This window comes from Colletotrichum phormii, assembly GCF_030913505.1.
Source record: "Colletotrichum phormii strain CBS 102054 chromosome Unknown BDP81scaffold_34, whole genome shotgun sequence".
Taxonomy (NCBI): domain Eukaryota; kingdom Fungi; phylum Ascomycota; class Sordariomycetes; order Glomerellales; family Glomerellaceae; genus Colletotrichum; species Colletotrichum phormii.
Window position 1 is genome coordinate 281,308 of NW_026851476.1, and position 17,712 is coordinate 299,019.

Genomic DNA, 17,712 nt, shown 5'->3' on the forward strand with positions numbered 1-17,712 from the left:
GCAGCACGCAGTGCGCTATTGCACAGGCTTATGAGCTAGATGAGCTAGGAGGGAGAGGAGACTACCTAGCCCGCAGTGCGTGAGTGCGCCCCTAGCCTCTCCTGGGCAAAGTCGTGCCGCAAGAGACGATCCCTCCCCCTCCTGATGGCCTTCTTAAGAGGGCCACCACTCGCGTGGGCCGGGGATGCATCCATGAGCACGCCGCATCCCACTTCCCGAAGCTCATGCGCCCGGTCAGGTTGCGTGTACGTTTCCGCTGTATACCACGGCACACAACGGCCAACCTCACGCTCATCACATCCACGACAAGCAAACACAAGACGCAAATGAGGTTTCCGACCCCTTGGCTTGCTTGGCCCTCTACTGTGGCGCATTCGACATCACACAAGGACGACAGCACTCACAATGGCTTTCTGGTTCTATTGCGCCGCACGATTGCTAACGTCGGTCAATTGTGATGGACAACCCAGGACAAGTGACTCCCATGTCAGGTAGGTAGAGCTGGTCATGCCGCCATTCTACCCCCGAAAGCTTCGACAGGGCTTGTTCGCCATGGGGTTGGGACGTCTTCCGCATGTTGCGGGTACTTCGTGCGAATGCCACATTGGCGTGGTCGGACCCGGTTACTACCCCACAGGTCCGCATCAACAATTGCATCTCGAAGGTTGTTCTCGCAAACATCGATATCCCTTCTATTCATTTTAAACGAAGCTCTTCAACCATCCAACATGCCGACGCTAATGTCTAGGCCGGAGTCGTCTTGGAAAAGGGGCAAAGAGTATGGATATCGCTCGACGGTCAAAGTCAATGTTTCGCTTCCTCCAGCTACTTAGAAGATGGGGCGTTCTAGTCATCCTTCTCAGCACCATCCACATCCTTCCTCCGCCGTAGGTCGGTCACCGTACCACCGAATACTTACCAAGGGTCCCACGGTGGTGACTGACGATTGGTGCAAGTCCCGTAGAAGTCGCCGCTTCGTGGATTGGTGATTCGGCCATTCACGGCCTCTACCTCGGAGGTTCGCAACTTGGCTAGCTTTCCCGAGCCACGGTAGAGGGCTGCGTGACGAAAGCGCAGATCAGTGGCAGATGGTAACACGGCAGGTGCTCGCGTACATGGTGCGGCTGTACTGTACAGAAGCAGATTGGATCCATTTCACGACTCGCTGCGTTCCGGCCGGGACGGTATGTTTGCAGCAATGTAACGCGATCCCCGAGTCGTACAGCACCTCTTCAACAGATCGCCGCCATTGATTCCGTGTCAATCGCAGACAAGAGGATTTGCCTGACCGGGGCCATGGGTACTTTGAACACGCAGGAAGCCCATAGGACAAGCCCATGTCAGCAAGGTTACAGTATCATGGCAATCGCTTCATGTTCAGAACAAGACCACGGGGCATGGGGACGACGATGGAGTTACTGACGTTTGTCGTACGTCCGCGTTTGTGCACGCGACCGACAGTTATCATTTTGACTTGGTCTGGTCACGATAGGACCCTCCTCGACTACGCCATCCCTTGTCCGCCCCTTGGTCGTCAATGGCTCTTGTTGCCGCGGATTAAGAGCATAAGCTATAGTCAGGACGTTTATCTTAAAGGAGCCGTGGAGCCGACGCATCTGATCACAACCGAATGCCGAATCTGCGGATAGGGAAGATCGGATCCGCACTTTTTTGTATGAATATTAATAGCCAAGCTTTGAGGTTTGGTCTGTGACTGGTTTCCAACGTCGAGTCAACCACCAGCAGACGGTCATCACTCCAGTGTGGTGCTAAAACGATTTGCTAAATCAACTATTATCTCAGAGTTCTAAACAAGCCCAGGAGAACCGTGTTTCCTCTCGGGAGAGTTGTCAAGAATTATCCACAACGGACCGCAGACTGAATGTCGACGGCGCGATTGGCGTACCTGGCAAGCTGGCTCGAGCTTCCCAAGGGTTGTCGGCCCAGATGAAACATGACAGCCCGGAGTGGTAACTTGCCAGGTTCCATCCGCGAAGCGAATCTAGAATGCAGTTTGTCTGAATACCACTGGGTGATAGCCGAGAAGCCTACGGATATACAGTATATACTAGCACGCCAGCATGGCCTCGACGGAGCTCTGTCGAAAGTAGCACCTCCTCCTCACCTCCATCTACACCCTCTTGAGGGGCATCGAAACGGACCATGTGCAGCGCAGGTTACACTACAAGCATCGTTGCAGCAACCCGAGTTGCAGACAAGCCCAGCCTCGGTCAATCACGGTGCTCAGGAGACGCCATCGACCGCCTTCTGGATTCGAGGTGCCATTCGGTATCTCCGCCGGGAGGGAACAGCTCCTGGGTAGCGTGATGGGCAGCAAGCAGAATGGTGTGCAACCCCGCAAAGAGCAAAGAGATTTGGTGGTTCCGGCTGGCAAATACTCTGCCCACCTCAAAACCGTGAGACTTCTTGTCTTTTCAGCAAAGTTGTCCACCAGTCCGGTCAGAATCACCTAGCCTTGGTTATTGTCTGAAGAGACTATGTTATGGGCCATGGTTGAAGAGACCGGACGAGGACAAATTGGAAGTCGGCACGCCATGTGACACGAATGTAACCACCAATTCAAGGACGGGTGCTGGCAATATCGCATCGCATAGCTTAAAGTCGGGCAAGCTCACCGACAGAGGCTAGGAAGCAGTGTGACGATGGCGGCAACGACAGCAGACGCACCTTCTTACCCGTTAAATGTACCGCCAGCCGCGGCTTGCTACGGTATCAGTAATACTAGCTGTCAACGTCCGGGCCCAAGACACGCATGTAGGTATGTTACCATCCACCGATTAGCTTCCGCTAGCCAGGCAGAGTAGCAGGCTATCCGTACCTCGCACTCTTTTCCCGAAGCAATACAACGTTTGGAAACGGTCGACAGCCACTCGTGTGCTTGTCTTGAATCTTTATCCGTACCCACCACGCTTTTCAAGCAGCGGTGCCTCCAAACAACTGGGTCCGGCAAAGGATGCGGAGAGGATTGGGTCTGCGGCGGCAGTCATTGGCAACAGGCGGTCAACAAGCCGAATGAAACAGCACTGTCAAAGAAGCCCTTGCTAGCTTGCATGAAATTGGGTCTGGCTGGTTTGGCGGATCCCACATTCCTGCCAGCGGGGAGGGGGTAGGAACACATACGGGTACATGGGTAGCAAGCAGCTCGACAAACCGGAGCATCATCTTCACCCGCAGGCGTGATACATCATCCAGGCACGGCGAGCATAGAGTACAACGGGATTGCTTCTCGCACGCTCGGGCGCGTCAACAGGAAGCTTGTGTCCCTCGTGACCCAAGGTTGTCGATCTCGGAATAAAAGAGTTCACGGGCGCATCCCAAGTCTTTGGATAAGGTAGGAAGATGGAAAGTCTGACAGGAAAGGTGGTTGCCGTCTTCAAACGGACAGAATTAGAACAGAGAGGGCGGGCAGCGGGCATCAAAGATGCAACGGGACGACTGGTGACTGGTCGCGCGCACAAGCATCGGGCGCGGGCGCGCGGAAACGGCCATGACAAGCTTAAAAAGACACAACGGATGAAGGGACGAAGGTCAACGGGACCCCATTCCAACCGCCATTCCATCATGTCACATGGGCGTTGGAGCTATTCCTGTCGATAAGCTTTTGCGCACGACTGGCGGAGGCTTCCCTTCTCGCTTGGAAATCGGTGGTTGCGACGACTCACGTCACAGATGCCATGGGACAGCCCGTGCCAGCATGGATGGGGCTGATAATCAAGCATATCAAGGGCCAAGAGACCCTTTTTGGAGGGAGGGGCCTCACGGGCTCAGACCAGGAACATTCCTTGGCTTGACAGTTCGGAGCAACAGCCTGAGGGGGCGTGTTCGGCCGTCATCCAACATCTCAGCTCCTTGACGGATATCCGTACGTACACTGTGGCGGCGTACGGATAGCCCTGGGATTCTGGGAACTCTGGGAATGGTATCATTCAACTCTCTCGGGTCCCAGTGATGCGAAGCAACACTAATGCCCACCTAGTATGGATATCCCTTCGTAGTCAGCCATCCCGTCGGCTGCTTCCTCGCCCGGTTCATCGGCGACCACAAGACGGATCTGACCACCGAATCCCGGTCGTTTCGGCGGGGGTTTTTTTTTCTCTGTTCTTTCGTCCCTGGGCGCACCGCCCGCCGCCCTCCGCAGTCAAACACTGGGATCTCTCTTCTGATCGGCCGTCGAAAAATGTCCAGTTGACGTTGAACTTTCAGCTCTGGGATGATCCCTACCGAGAAATCCTGGGAGTGGCGTGCGGCGCCGCCACTTGCCAGCCCTTCAGCCCCCCAAAGTGGGAAATAACCGGGGAATCGGCAGGTTTCTGGATGTCTCTGCGCTCTGCGACAAGAAAAAGCAATGGCAGAGGTCTAGACTTTGGATTGCGGTTCAGCGGCAGGCGGCAGGCCCTTTCCGTCACAACGGGGGGGAGGGAGAGCATCCTTCAAAGACCGGACAGACAGTGAGGGGTCTTGCTGGAACCAATGAAGGTTGGCGAGTGCAACACAGATTGGGTTTCGAGACCATCTAGACGAGTTCGAGGGGCGCGCCAGCCCGCACACTGCTGGCCGTTGGTCGGACCGCTGAAGAAGAACAGCCAAACCAAAGGATGACACGGTACGCAGTCGAGCAGTGTCGTATGTGGCGGCCGCCTGGACCTGTCAGTCTCTTGAAAGTCTGTGAGGCTGCCGTTCTTGAGGTCTGAACGTACATATGGCATGGTGACTGGACATTGGGAGACTGGTAAGCTGGCGATCACCTCGCAGTACCCAACCATCCAGACTATTCAAACGGAAAAGATTCCATTCGCGGACAACCTGCTCATGTCAGTCGGTCGAGGATGCACGTCTCATTGCCACTGCAACTGCGACTGCGACTACGACTGCGACCGCACCCTTCAGCTTCAATCCTGCTTTCTTGCGACAGTGAGGTGCACCGGGTCGCGTCTTTCCGACGTCAAAGGTGGAGAAAAGAAAGGTAGGATCTGTGATTGTGCCTGTCACCAACAAAGTGTTGCTAGCCCAATTCCCGATTCACTGCGACATCATCGTCGTGACACGCAGAACGGGAGAGGAGCTTGAATCTCTCTTTGCGGAGCTTGTTTCGTCGATGGTCATATTTCGTCCAATGTCTTCGTCCCCATGTCCCCGATGTTACCACTCTTAGCCCGCTTCAAACATGGATATTTCAAACCATCCTGTCGTTCGACGGCTTCGCTGGTCGTGCGTTTAATGCCGCAGGGTGCGTCGCGGGCCCGGAAAATTGGGCCACTGACGACAGAGGAGGGCCTCAGAGGAGAGCGGTTAAGCTGCTGGAGACTTTCCTGACTGCCATATTGGATGAGGAGGAGTGTGGGAGAGGGAGAGAAAGATTCTAGCGAAGGCTTGCCTCCGAATCCGTGGCACGGGAAGTTTCTTGATCAGGGGAACCCCTTTTCACAGGGCCTCGTTCTCGCGATCTCTTGCCTTGTGGTCAATGCTGGTCGTTTTGGAATCTTTGTTTCTCCGAGAGCCGTGTGAGGCTCCAGGCTGCTCTCTTTTAGTCTCTTCAGTACGGAGGACTATCAGTGATCATTCATTTGTGTCTAAAATCCCTTTGTCATCTTGATGGATATCCCGAGGCTAGCAGCGTTAGCCAGAACCACTTATACTCGGTCGGAAGCCGGACACAGTCAAGCGGCGAACCAAGACTGGGCCGAACCTTCGCCGTCTTCCGCTGCAGAGGAAACCACGGCGCTCGCCGACAACGAGGGGAAGCTGATAACGTAAACCGCGAATATGGAGACAAAGTCGGGTCGTTGTGACCAAAACGAGAGGCAAACCGTAAAAAATCAGACACAGAAAAATTGAATAGAATGACACAGCACGGATAAGAAGACAAAACTTTCGGTGGCAGATACCAAGCTGTGCGTTCATCTACAAGATCTTCTAGAAGTTCTCCAACAAAATCTATTTTCGTCGTGAACGACAAAAGGGCAACGCAGAAATCGTCGAGGAAATAATTTCTGGGCAAACTTTTTCAGGTGAAACATCTCTTTTTAAAATACACCTCCCATCTTTTGCAAGCCTTTTTGACTGGCGCATCGCATCGCCCTCCAAACTTCATCCCATCGTTTGTCGTCCTTCAACTTCCCAGAGCCGACAACGACCTCTCTGCGTCTGAAGCATCGCCAACCATACACACACACACAGACTCTGCAACTTCAGACATCTGCCCCCCTCAGTCCATACACACCCTCACACACACACTCTCACTCACAACACTCTCTCACGACACAAACACATCCGCCCACGATGTGCAAGGACAGCCTCCACGACTTCCTAGTCGATCTCCCCAAGTGCGAGCACCACATCCACATCGAAGGCTCCCTGGGGCCCGAGCTGCTGTTCCACCTCGCCGCACAGAACAACATCTCCCTGCCCGTCGACAAGGATCCGGCTTTCGCCAGCGTCGAGGCCCTGTACGAGCGGTACCGCAACTTCTCCTCGCTCGACGACTTCTTGCACTACTACTTTATCGGATTCTCCGTGCTCCTGACCGTCACCGATTTCGAGGAGCTGGGCTATGCCTATCTCAAAAAGGCGCACGCCCAGAATGTCCGGCACGCAGAGGTCTTTTTTGATCCGCAGGCGCACACGTGCCGCGGCGTCGCGTACGAGACCGTCGTGGAGGGTCTGAGGCGCGCAAAGGAGCGTGCGCAGCGGGATTTCGAGGGTATGACGGTGGAGTATATCGTCTGCTTTTTGAGGCATTGTACCGTCGAGGATGGGCTTCGCATGTTTGTCGAGGCCAGGGACGCGGGGCACTTTGCCGACGGGACGATTGCGGGCGTGGGCATGTCGAGCAGCGAGGCGCCGTACCCGCCCAAGATGTGGACTTCTATTTACGACGCGGTGAGGGAGGCGGGCGTGCGGGCTACGGCGCACGCGGGCGAGGAGGCGCCTGCCGAGTGTGTTGTGCAGGCGCTGGACGATTGTGGCGTCACGCGGATTGATCACGGGCGGCGGTCGGCGGAGAGCCCGGAGTTGCTGGCGCGGTTGGCGAGGGATAAGACGTTGTTGAGTCTTTGCCCGATTTCGAATGTGGTGTTGAGGGGTGTTAAGGAGATGAAGGAGATGCCGATTCGGGAGTTTTTGGATAAGGGAGTGCGGTTCAGCATCAATAGTGACGATCCTGCGTACTTTGGGGGGTATATCCTCGAGAACTACTGCGCTGTGCAGGAGGCGTTTGGGTTGAGTATCGAGGAGTGGAAGGAGATTGCGGTGGGGAGTGTGGAGGGCAGCTGGTGTTCTGAGGAGAGGAAGAAGGTTTTGAAGGGGGAGATTGAGGTTGTTGTGAAGAAGTATGCTGGCAAGGCTTGAGATGTTGGCATGTTGCTGAGCATATGGAGAGGGTCTTGAGTGGTTGGTTGGCGTTTGGGCGGATATCTCATTTTGGGATGGACAAGGGTTTGAGGCAAGACGTTATGTTGACCTCTTTCTTGAAAGGATTTCAACGAGTGTTGTTGCATTGGTCCCCCTTCAACTGGGACTATCGGTTTGGAAGAATGAAAAAGGGGTTTGAGACGGAGATACCAGAATGACATGAGATTAGACAGTAATTCGTGGTTAGGGGCCCGTGGCAAGATAATAGGAACAAAATCGCACCTTTCGATATTCTGTAATGTCTATTGTGATCCCTATTGAGATTCCATGGACGTTGTGGGCGTAAGCTGGCCTTGTATATCGCGAAGCGCCGGAAAAGGGGTAAATCGCCAACGCGGCCCGGACGCTCTCGGCGTCGATGAGTTGGCCGGGTACGAGGCAGCCAACCACCAACAACACCGATATATTGCCCATCTCTGCAGTTGCTTGATGAGTTGCTGAATCTCAGCCCTTAATACGTGGATATTGTGTGTCGTAGATTAGTTGATTCGATACATTTCAGAAAAGGCATGCTGATGGAAGACTGCGCTCCCACTATGCTACGAATGTAGACCGTTGTGCACTCGATAACTGACCTGTCGTTAGGAAGGCTGGTCTCATGCCGTCTGTGCTACATGTCGGATCAATCCGGTCGGCTGAACTGCGAGATTATGATATATAGACAAGTCTTGATACAACTAGGTTCGGGTACCATCCATCTAGTCTACCACACGTCCCCATTCTCAAGTCTTGGAAGGCCATGATGAGAACCTTGGGAACGTTAAAGAAGGGGTGCTCTGCTACGTTATTCTCACGAGTCAAAGGTATAGCCTCCCTCCAATCTCCTAGAGAAAGCCCCGAGATCACCACACTTGGTCGCTGAGCAGCTAATTCATTGATGATGGAGTGCCTCCCTCGAACTCTGGTCATGGCTCGAAATGCCATGTATCCTCTCCATGGCGGAACCAGCACAAACCCAAGCCTCCGCGAGACAAAGGATAGAGGCTGACCTCTTCAGGTGTGATGCGAACGATACAACATTCTCACTGTCTTGTTCCCGAATCCCAGGTCTCGAGAGGTAGATAGATGCCTTTACCCTTCGGCTCGGCCGCGTTCACCAACATCGAGGCCAATTAAGTCAATCACCTGCGCTATATTCCTTCTACAGCGTCATCCACCAACTGCCTCAAGAATTACAGCTTCCTCCACACATCCGCACTAGATGAGCTTCGCATCTAGCCAAGTAACAAGCACACACTCGTCGTCCGTACCAGTGAGATTCTATCCTGAAGAGGAAGGTACCTCGAAGCTTCTCAATTTGCTCAAACTGACGACTCCAGTAATGCACCTTGAATATGTTTCCTTGGAACCGCAGCGAAAAGGCGAAAAGGTACTCATCTCGGACCTCCCCTCAACCCCCTGCACAGCTTATCGCGAGAGCAGAACACTGACCGGACATATCAGCTAAGCTTCCAAAGGTCCCAAAAGGATGACCTAAATGGCAAAAGAGTTCACCCCCACCGGTGACCGGTGGCGAACGGGGGCTACATCTCTTGGTGCACTTGCCGGGACTCGAACACGGGACCTCTAGCCTTCACCGATTAGGCTTGTGGACTCGAACCACTCCACCACGCAGCCAGTTTTGACCTGACCCCCGGGGGACGCCTGCTGGCTGGTGACGGAAATGGACTTGGAGGGATATATGAGGGCTGTTCAGTGTGTATTTAGGTGGAGGGTGGAAGGTGGAAGTTACGGAATGGGCGGTCCGGTCGTGCCTGCCTCAGCTGCCTTCTCACGTGGGTCCGGTGATGGAAGGACGTATTTTGAGGCCAAGGGATGAATCACGGGTTTCTCAAGCAGAGAGGCTAGCAGCTGGTTTACCATGGGCAGGTTCGTCGACGTCGCATTCTCGATCGCAGCTTCCTTCTGCCATGACCATTGCCAATAGGCAATCTTCGCGGAGCCCAGAGTAGGCAGACACCAGTCGAGCGGTATGTTATCAATGTGAATCTCAAGGAAGGTGTCCTGTTCATCCCCTTACTTGAAGTGCTTCCTCTGAGACTTCCTATGAAGATCATGATTGACCGAGAGTGGAGATGCTCACAATGGTAGTCGGCCCTTCGAACCACCAGCGGGCTTCACCCCTGAGACGAAGACGGGGCTGCAATTCGATATGGCAGGTACATTAGATTGGGTATAAATGAGCAAGATCCCACCTTCAGACTATACATCATCCAAAACCAGATTGATATAATCTCAGAACTCCACAACTTGCCTTGGGTTGTCAAACGAGTCCCAGAATGCCGTCTCAGGGCTCCATGGAAACTGTAGTATAAAGGCGGGAAGGTAAGAATCTCGACCTTCCCAACTAAGAGCGAGAGCAAAAGACAAGCTAAATATACATCTCAAAGCATCAGAAGGGGTTTAATAAAAAAGCAGCAAACACCATGACCAAAAGATCCAAAAAAAAGGCAAAAGAGTTCACCCCCCCCGGTGCCGAACTGGGGGCTACATCTCTAGCGAAAGTAGTTGTTGACCATTTACCAATTTCACCACCCACGCCACAGTTTTGACCTGACCCCCGACCTAGAGGGCGCCTGCTGTGCTGGTGACAAGAATGGGATTGAAGGGGGGTATATACCCTTTCAGCCTCGTCGCGGGCTGTGTGTCACGTGTGGTAGGTGTGAGGCGGGAGGGAGGGAGGGAGGGAAGGTATGGGATGAAGGTGTGGAAGGTACGGCCGGCGGCTCGCGCCTGCCTGCCTTCCCCTCTACCGAGTATGTGGCTTGGTAGGGACCAAGCATGGATCGTAGGCTTCCTCGAGGACATAGGCAGACCAGCGGCTTCATCTTACCTTTAGTACCTGACCTATCTCTTGCGGGCTCGGCATCGTTCTCTCGGCCGCGACTCTGCCATGACCGTCCTCAGTAGAGCATCTTTCGAATATAGATCATTGATCTTCGCTCCTGGATAGAGATAGGACGAGATTCTCACACATGGGACATGATTATGGTCAGACACATGGGACACAATCATGGTCAAATGGTGTCTATAAAACTTGGTGCTACCCGACGCATGTGTACAGCTTCGTTGGCGAATGCAATCTACAAAAAATCTCTAGCCACCCAGCGAAAACATCATCTCACAAAGAGGTTACGCTACATCCGTGACTCGAAATCGTGATAGATACTGTGCGCCTCCATCGTACAAGAACACTTCCAAGTCATTCATCCACTTCATTCCTGTCCCCTTACAACGCCCGTCAGACCACCAGCAAGGCCTTGCATCCTCCTTCCCAACAAGTCATCCGTACTCTTCAACTTGACAAGGCTTGCGCCAGCACTCTTACTTGCGCCCCTCGCGCGGCCATTCTTCTTCTTGCCACTCGCATCGGCTACAATGGACTCGCTCTCGTCCATGGCCTGCGGCTCCTTAGTCAGGGTATTCTTGCGGTTCGCCCTCGTCATGCTAATCTCCAGCGGCCTGTCCTCGTCTCCGCTCGACTCGACGCGGTTGTGGTGCCGGCCCTCGCTATTGCCGTTTGTGATCGGTCCGCCGCCAACGCGTCTGCGACTCCGGCTCTCCCTCTCGCGTACAGCATCGGCTGAGGCAAAGATCTCTGTGATCCATTCCGCTGACCGCTCAAAGTGCTTCCATGCCGGCGGGTATACGGTCGGGAACTGCAGGAAGCCATGGGAGATGCCGGGAATCAGCATCACCTCGGCGACGTCCTTGGGATTGAAGACGGGCTCGAGGCCGTCGCCAAAGTCGGAGCGCTCGGATTGGGCTTGGTCGAACATGGATTCCTTCACCTTGCGCAGGCGAGCTGAGAAGATAACGGTGTCGTCCACCAAGGGGTCTCGCTCGCCGGTCAGGAAGTAGACCTTGGGGAAGCGCGCGAGAAGGGAGTCGGGGGTAAGAACTGGAGAAAGGAGATAGTCCTTGCTGAAATCGGGTCGGTTGTGAGGACCAATGTAGAGAATGATCATGGCGCGCATCATTTCAGGGGTGAGCACGCGATCGTTGAAGTAGGAGATCATGGAAGACATGGCGAGGCGGGTCCGAAGTGGTTCGGAGTGGTGGGACGCACTCTGCTGGCGCTTGATATCCGGAGCTGAGGATTCCGCATTGGACATACTCTGTGGACCGCCATGCGAAAATTCGGGATGGGGGCTGGCGAGCGCTTGTTGCGAGGCGATCTGGACCTCCTTGGCTGTCAGCTCGGTTGATTGTTTGTTGGAGTCCTCCTCGTCATCAGTGTGATGAGGAGTGCCGACGAGGTCGTTGTATTGCATGCTCTTCCTCCTGATGATCGATTGGTTCGTGCTTCTCATCCTTCTGTCCTTCATCAGTGACATCTGCTCGTCTGACATCCAGTTGCCAATGTTCATATCGAGGGCTGGGTAGAACAAAACCAATCCGTCCGGCAATGGAAGATCTCCGGTGCTCGAGTAGCGGCGCATCGGTACTGACGTCCGCTCTACAATCATGAGAGTTGTTGCAGTAGCCAAGTTGCCGCCAGCGCTATCGCCCGTAAGCACGATTCGGGGTGTCTCTCTTCCAGACATGCCGATGCACCTTCCCTTGCTGCGAATGAGCGTAGTGTACACGTCAAAACACTCGTTCAAAGCAAAGGGGTATGGGAACTCGGGTGCCTTTTTGTAATCCAGGCTGAGAACCGGCATACCAGTCTTGGATGCCCACGCGAATAGCTTGTCGTCGTTGCATCGAGGATCCATGGCAACGAATCCACCACCAGGGATATCCAAAATGATTCTACTGTGTCGCACGAGATCCGTCAATGGGCCATCAAAGTAGAGCCAAGCTGACACCGGCTCCTTGTAGTCACTACCAGTAGGCCGGGGAATGCGGATTGCACGAGGCGGCCAGCGGGAGAAGCGAGGCCGCATCAGGCCTTGGAAGAACTTCAGGTACGGCGTCGTTCCCTTGTCCCACGATACGCGCAGATGCTCTACAGTCAACATGCCGCGCACCTTGCGCACCTTTTCGTCAGCCTTCTCGGCGGCAAACATGTAGAATACGGAGAAGACGAGGCTGGCCAGGTCGCGAAGCCACTTTGCGCGGATCTTCATGGCAGTCCAAAAGCCGGCATCCAGAGCGGTCAATATCCAGGTTGCGCGGAAGTAGGTGGCGTCGTACATGTTGGACATGGGTTCGGGACTCGCGAGGCCGACCAGAGTGCTAAAGTGTCGGGCTGCGTACAGGTAGATCATGGTTACAACTACAGTCTGCCATGTCGTAAGGCGCTTCGTCGTGAGCTTGGAGAAGAAGCGGATGACGGGAGGGCCATGGGGGTGTCCTCTGCGAAAGATCAAATCAGCTCCTATCGCGATAACACTGCACAAGATTCAAGATGTCGTGTGTTACCTAAAGATGTATGCCGACCAGAAAGCCAGCACCGCCAGCACCTGAAGGCGGCGCGACTTGACCGACGGCCGTCCCAGGACGTGGTCTATCATGGCGACTGGTGTATGCTACGATGGACACCAGAATAGTGAACAATGTGTGAAGGAAGGGGTTTGTAGATTCCGCCGCAGGGTCATGAGAATCTAGGCACCGAGGACAGCCGGAGGCGCGGCTGACCAAGCGAACAGCGCAATACCACGAGGTTGTGGCTGGGGGACAATGGATGGCGTTGAAGTCGTCGACGGGACGGCGCAGCGCGAGTAATGCGATGGCTCCAGGGCTAAAAGGCCATGGCAATGCGTCCAGGCAGCTCGGGGAAGCGCTTGGCGAGCACGGCGAGCGAAAAGGTGCAGCGACGGAGGGCTCGACACCACAGATCGCCACCCGATAATGGCCTTGGTTCGAAATAGAAGGCCGGGGAGGTTCCGGTTGTTTTGGATCGTACACGTTTGGGGAATGGTTGTACACGAGACGGTACGAAGAGCTAGAAGCCGAAGATGATGGGTAGTCGACTGCTTGGAATGAATGACGGTATGTTTCGCGACGGATCTGGCGGAGAAGAATAGTCGGGAGTCGAGAGCTGTCAAAGAAGACTGCGATGGGAAGAGGAGCAGCAGCAGCGACGACAACGGCCGACGTTGCTCGTGAAAGAGGGTCCTTGACCAGGGTACCGGCGGCACATGTTTCAATGTGAAAGCGGTCGAGTGAGTGTACTGTGTGTGCCTCTCTGCGTGGGCTCGGTTCAATCGCTGGCTTCTGAGGTGAGATGGTGACGTTTGTTTGGGTTTGGGGGGGGAAGGGCAGCTGACATGTGAAGAGGCCTAAACCCACCTTTTGCGTGGGTGCTCGAGTCAATCCGCACGGGGTAGAACTGTTAAGGTGGAGGGTACGGAGTAACCTTGGAGGGGCACGCGGGCAACTGCGGCCCCCGCCGCTAGGCTAATTTGGGGTCCTCTCCGGATCCGACACCGAGGATATCCAATCACGCGGCGCCGGTTGGCTCTTCTAGCGCTGTTCCCTTGCCGGTTTCACTGCTGGCAGCCTGCTGAACCGCTGTCCAACTCCACTGAAGATTGTTGTCCTGCAGGGCCCTCAACCGCGCTCGAAACCTGTCTGCAGTAAGGTTACCTAAGCACCAAGGTAGACCCGCCTATCCCCGGATTCGGTAGAGTTTCTTCAGGAATGCATTCGACGTCCACATGACGAGCTACGAGCCCACGGAATCCCGATGCAATCCGGCATCCTGAATAATTAACACCGGCACCCGATATGTCGAACTTCATCACTGCCATTCCGCAGGTTCAGTACACGACACTCCGGCCTGGAGGAATGGATGACAACAAACTCCTCCCTCAGCCTACGCAAACATCCGCTGCTTTGCGGTAGCACTTATGGTTAGGACGCCATCTCAATGCTTTCACGCTACGAGAAGAAACACATTCGAGAAAGCTACACTAAAGATCTTCTTGAGGCGTCAGCCTTATTACCAGTCTTCGATGCAATGTCCTGTACATGTCTACCTGCCAGGTCACCCGCGATCACACCATCGTGTAATTGGTCAAGATCTCATGCATGAGATACTTACATCAGCAGGCACGCAGGTCACCAAAGTTGGCTCAGCTAAGGTACCCGACGTATCAGGCAACAACACTAAGTACCCCTCACTCAGCCTGATTGCTAGGAGAAGGTTGACAGAGACCTTCAAGCCCACCAACCATATCATTCTGGCATGTTGTCAAGTCAATTGGACGCTGGACGACCAGATCGATTTTCGTAGCAAAGCCCATAGGAGCTCGCGGGCGTAAACATCTATCATTTGCTATGCCATGGACCTATTCCAGTACGAACCCCTAGACCTCACGGGGAATTCCTTCAGGCTTCTCATGCTTCATCCTGGATCAACCGGCGAGATATCATGTGATATTTTCGAAGCAAGTCTAGATCCCGACGGCATCATTATACCCTACGAAGCCTTGTCATATGCCTGGGGCAACATTGAGCTATCGGCCTCCATCACCGCCAACAGCAAGACCCTCCGGATCACGAATAATCTGTTCACTGCTCTGAGTTATCTCCGAGATGACTCTATCGGAAGGGTCATGTGGATTGATGCTATCTGTATCGACCAGAACGATGTAGCTGAGCGAGGCCATCAGGTCGGACAAATGGCCGGTATCTACAAAGGAGCTGAACAGGTCCTTATATGGCTCGGCCCTCCCACGTCTGAGACGAAGCTTTTGATGGAGTATCTGAGAAAACTTCAACAGGGGTTGATTCGCCAGAAAAGTCATCATGACCTCACCTGGGCGGACGAGAGGTGGTCGAAATTGCGACAAAGCTCCGATCTCGACCAGGCAGTCCTCGCCAATCTGCAACGCATAGGAATCATTTCTCTGTTGAGCGAGACGTGGTTCACAAGAATATGGGTTTTACAGGAAGTATCCAATGCGCGTGCAGCTTCGGTCTGCTGCGGAAGATGGTCTGTTCAGGCTTATATGCTGAACATCGCTGCGAAGCTCGTCGGCGTCGTTCCGGACGATGGGTGCCAGGCTGTCATGGATCTATTCCCAGGACCAATGACTCGGAGATCTCCAAGGAAGAACATCCTTCAGGATTTATTGGAAAAGTTCCGGAAAAGCGAAGCCAGTGACCCAAGGGACATGGTGTACGCCCTACTTGGCATTGCTTCCGACGTATCGGAAAGCGACCTAGGATCGTTGCTGTTGCCCGACTACTCCAAGACAGAGCAGCAGCTCATCCGAGACCTCAATTGGTATCTTTTCTTCGATTCGCCAGGCCAGGAGGTCGGGCATGATACAATGGCATCGTTTCTTGAGATGTTACCCCGGAAAACGGGGGCAATATTGAGAAACTTCGTACTTCATGAGCATACGGATCACGTCCATGCACTCCTTGAAAGAGGTCATCAATTCACTGTCAATGAGACCATTGTCAACGAAATATTGCGTAGAGGCATATCAAGTGGTGTGAGTATTCTTTTCGATCTAGGATGCATTGAACACCCAAACCTGAAGTTTGTACCAGAGTCTGTACTAGAAAGCTCCTTGAGGTTCTGTGACTTGGCAACAGCGAAACGGCTTCTGAGCAATCAAGAAGAAAACATAAAGATCAACCGGGGATTTGTTGATGGCTTGATCAACTGGCATGACCGCGAATTTTACGTGCTCCGGATTCTGAGCGACCGAGGACGTCACTCTCTGGAAGTCACACAAGACGGGCTCGTATCATTGCTGCCGTACTGCGACCCGATCCTTCTCAAAACGCTTCTTGAACAGCAGACAAAGGTTTACCGTCTAACACGCGGAGTTCTCAACTCAGCCTGTCAAAACCAGCAAATGGCGAGGATCATCGATTTGCTTCTAGAGTGTATAGGTGGCAGAACGGAACTTGAGATGAGCGGGCTCTTATGGTTCATGGAGGATTACAGCTATGATGAGCAGAAAGTGGCGGTGTTGCTGAAGCACCATTTCAAGATTATCCACATCTTTGCTATTGGAGAAAGCCCCGGCGAGAGTGTCATCTGGTCTTCAAACGTCACATCTGATTCAGACTTGCCAGAAATCGAGATGGAAGTGGAAGACACCAGAGGGGATATGGAGTGCAGTGAGGTATTGGGAGTTCGGAAGTTTTCAATAAAGGCGCTTTTCGGCAGCGGAAGGCGGGCAGGCGCGATCTTGGATTGGTACAACTACGATTATTCCATAGAATAGGTAGCCATGATCACCACTTTCCTTCGTACTATATAGTTAATGGGTTAAATGCCAGGTGGGCTTGGCACAGTTAAGCAACACGTTAAAGAAGTTAAGTCGATGTAGAGGCTGTTTAGGAGATAAAAGTCACCATCCGAAACAAGTATATGACGGGGCAGAGTCATTCCAAGACACTGGCATTTCTCAAATTACAAAGGTCGAAGTGAATTGAGATGATACAAAAAAACACGTGAAGAGAGGCAGGAGTTAGCGTGAGGGTTGAAAGCTGATGAACTCTTCGATCGAGGCTTGGCTGTCAGTGCTCACATATGTGTATATCATTGTATTTCTCCTGACGAATCACAACGGCAGTTCAACGCAACATGATATTCCATCACAACAGCCCCTTCGTGTCAATTGGCTAGATTTACCTGCAGGAAGCATGGCCACACTGCGGCAAAGTCTGCTGGCGAACCATCTTGCAAGGCAACTGAATACGTGGGCGACAACCATTCATCAACCAAACCCCCTCTGCCACGAAGAGAGCCCCGTGGTGAGCTCGTGACTTGGGAATAAGCCTTGAACAACCCCACACTCCAACGATTTGCCAGACCGGGCTGTAATCAACGCAAGCAAGTCTTTCAGCAAAACTCAAGATACGCAATTCTCGTCATGGAAGCGTTCCAGTACGAGCCTTTGGATCTTGGATTGAGGTCATTCCGACTCCTCATACTCTATCCAGGAGGCGGCGATATCAGATGCGACATATTCCAAGCAAGCCTCGAGCCTGACGAAATCATCCCTTACGAAGCCCTCTCATATGCATGGGGTTGTACCGACCTCGTCGAAACCATATCCTCTAGTGGAAAGAGGCTGTTCGTCACAAGAAACCTCTTTTCAGCATTGAACCATCTCCGCACCGAGTAAGCGAGGATACTCCGGGTGGACGCAATTTGCATCGATCAGAGCAATCTTGCAGAGCGCGGCCACCAGGTCGGACACATGGCTGGCATCTACAGACAGGTGGAGAAAGTCCTCGTCTGGTTAGGGCACTCAACGCCTGATACCAAATTTTTGATGGACGCCTTGAACAAAACACGGCGAGAATCAAAGAGTTCAAGAGGCAATATCTCATGCCCAGCTTCGTTATTGGACCCAGTTTTAA

At 53.5% G+C, this 17,712-nt stretch overlaps 5 protein-coding genes across 5 annotated transcripts; 4 read left to right on the forward strand and 1 right to left on the reverse strand.

The window, feature by feature from the left end:
* The first annotated feature begins 3,891 nt into the window (after positions 1-3,891).
* Positions 3,892-4,569, forward strand: BDP81DRAFT_145132 (uncharacterized protein). Its single transcript, XM_060581879.1, has one exon. The coding sequence runs from the start codon at positions 3,970-3,972 to the stop codon at positions 4,471-4,473; it is 504 nt and encodes a 167-aa protein (XP_060438638.1). The 5' UTR covers positions 3,892-3,969; the 3' UTR covers positions 4,474-4,569.
* A 1,731-nt stretch (positions 4,570-6,300) lies between these two features.
* Positions 6,301-7,368, forward strand: BDP81DRAFT_455198 (adenosine deaminase; the record flags this gene model as incomplete). Its single annotated transcript, XM_060593043.1, has 1 exon — positions 6,301-7,368. The coding sequence occupies one exon, from the start codon at positions 6,301-6,303 to the stop codon at positions 7,366-7,368; it is 1,068 nt and encodes a 355-aa protein (XP_060438639.1).
* A 3,278-nt stretch (positions 7,369-10,646) lies between these two features.
* Positions 10,647-12,890, reverse strand: BDP81DRAFT_400132 (Alpha/Beta hydrolase protein; the record flags this gene model as incomplete). The annotated part of the gene is made up of 2 exons (XM_060588647.1): positions 10,647-12,732; positions 12,799-12,890. 2 exons carry the CDS (start codon positions 12,888-12,890, stop codon positions 10,647-10,649), a joined length of 2,178 nt encoding a protein of 725 aa, XP_060438640.1.
* Positions 12,891-14,538: 1,648 nt separating this feature from the next.
* Positions 14,539-16,648, forward strand: BDP81DRAFT_145154 (heterokaryon incompatibility protein-domain-containing protein). Its single transcript, XM_060581880.1, has one exon. The coding sequence runs from the start codon at positions 14,664-14,666 to the stop codon at positions 16,566-16,568; it is 1,905 nt and encodes a 634-aa protein (XP_060438641.1). The 5' UTR covers positions 14,539-14,663; the 3' UTR covers positions 16,569-16,648.
* A 459-nt stretch (positions 16,649-17,107) lies between these two features.
* BDP81DRAFT_441089 (uncharacterized protein) lies at positions 17,108-17,686 on the forward strand. Its single transcript, XM_060591572.1, has one exon. It carries the CDS (start codon positions 17,220-17,222, stop codon positions 17,472-17,474), a length of 255 nt encoding a protein of 84 aa, XP_060438642.1. The 5' UTR covers positions 17,108-17,219; the 3' UTR covers positions 17,475-17,686.
* The last annotated feature ends 26 nt before the right edge of the window (positions 17,687-17,712 follow it).

Coding starts and splice junctions, on each gene's coding strand:
- BDP81DRAFT_145132 (XM_060581879.1), top strand. CDS start 3,970: ATGCGAAGCAACACTAATGCCCACCTAGTATGGATATCCCTTCGTAGT.
- BDP81DRAFT_145154 (XM_060581880.1), top strand. CDS start 14,664: ATGGACCTATTCCAGTACGAACCCCTAGACCTCACGGGGAATTCCTTC.
- BDP81DRAFT_441089 (XM_060591572.1), top strand. CDS start 17,220: ATGGAAGCGTTCCAGTACGAGCCTTTGGATCTTGGATTGAGGTCATTC.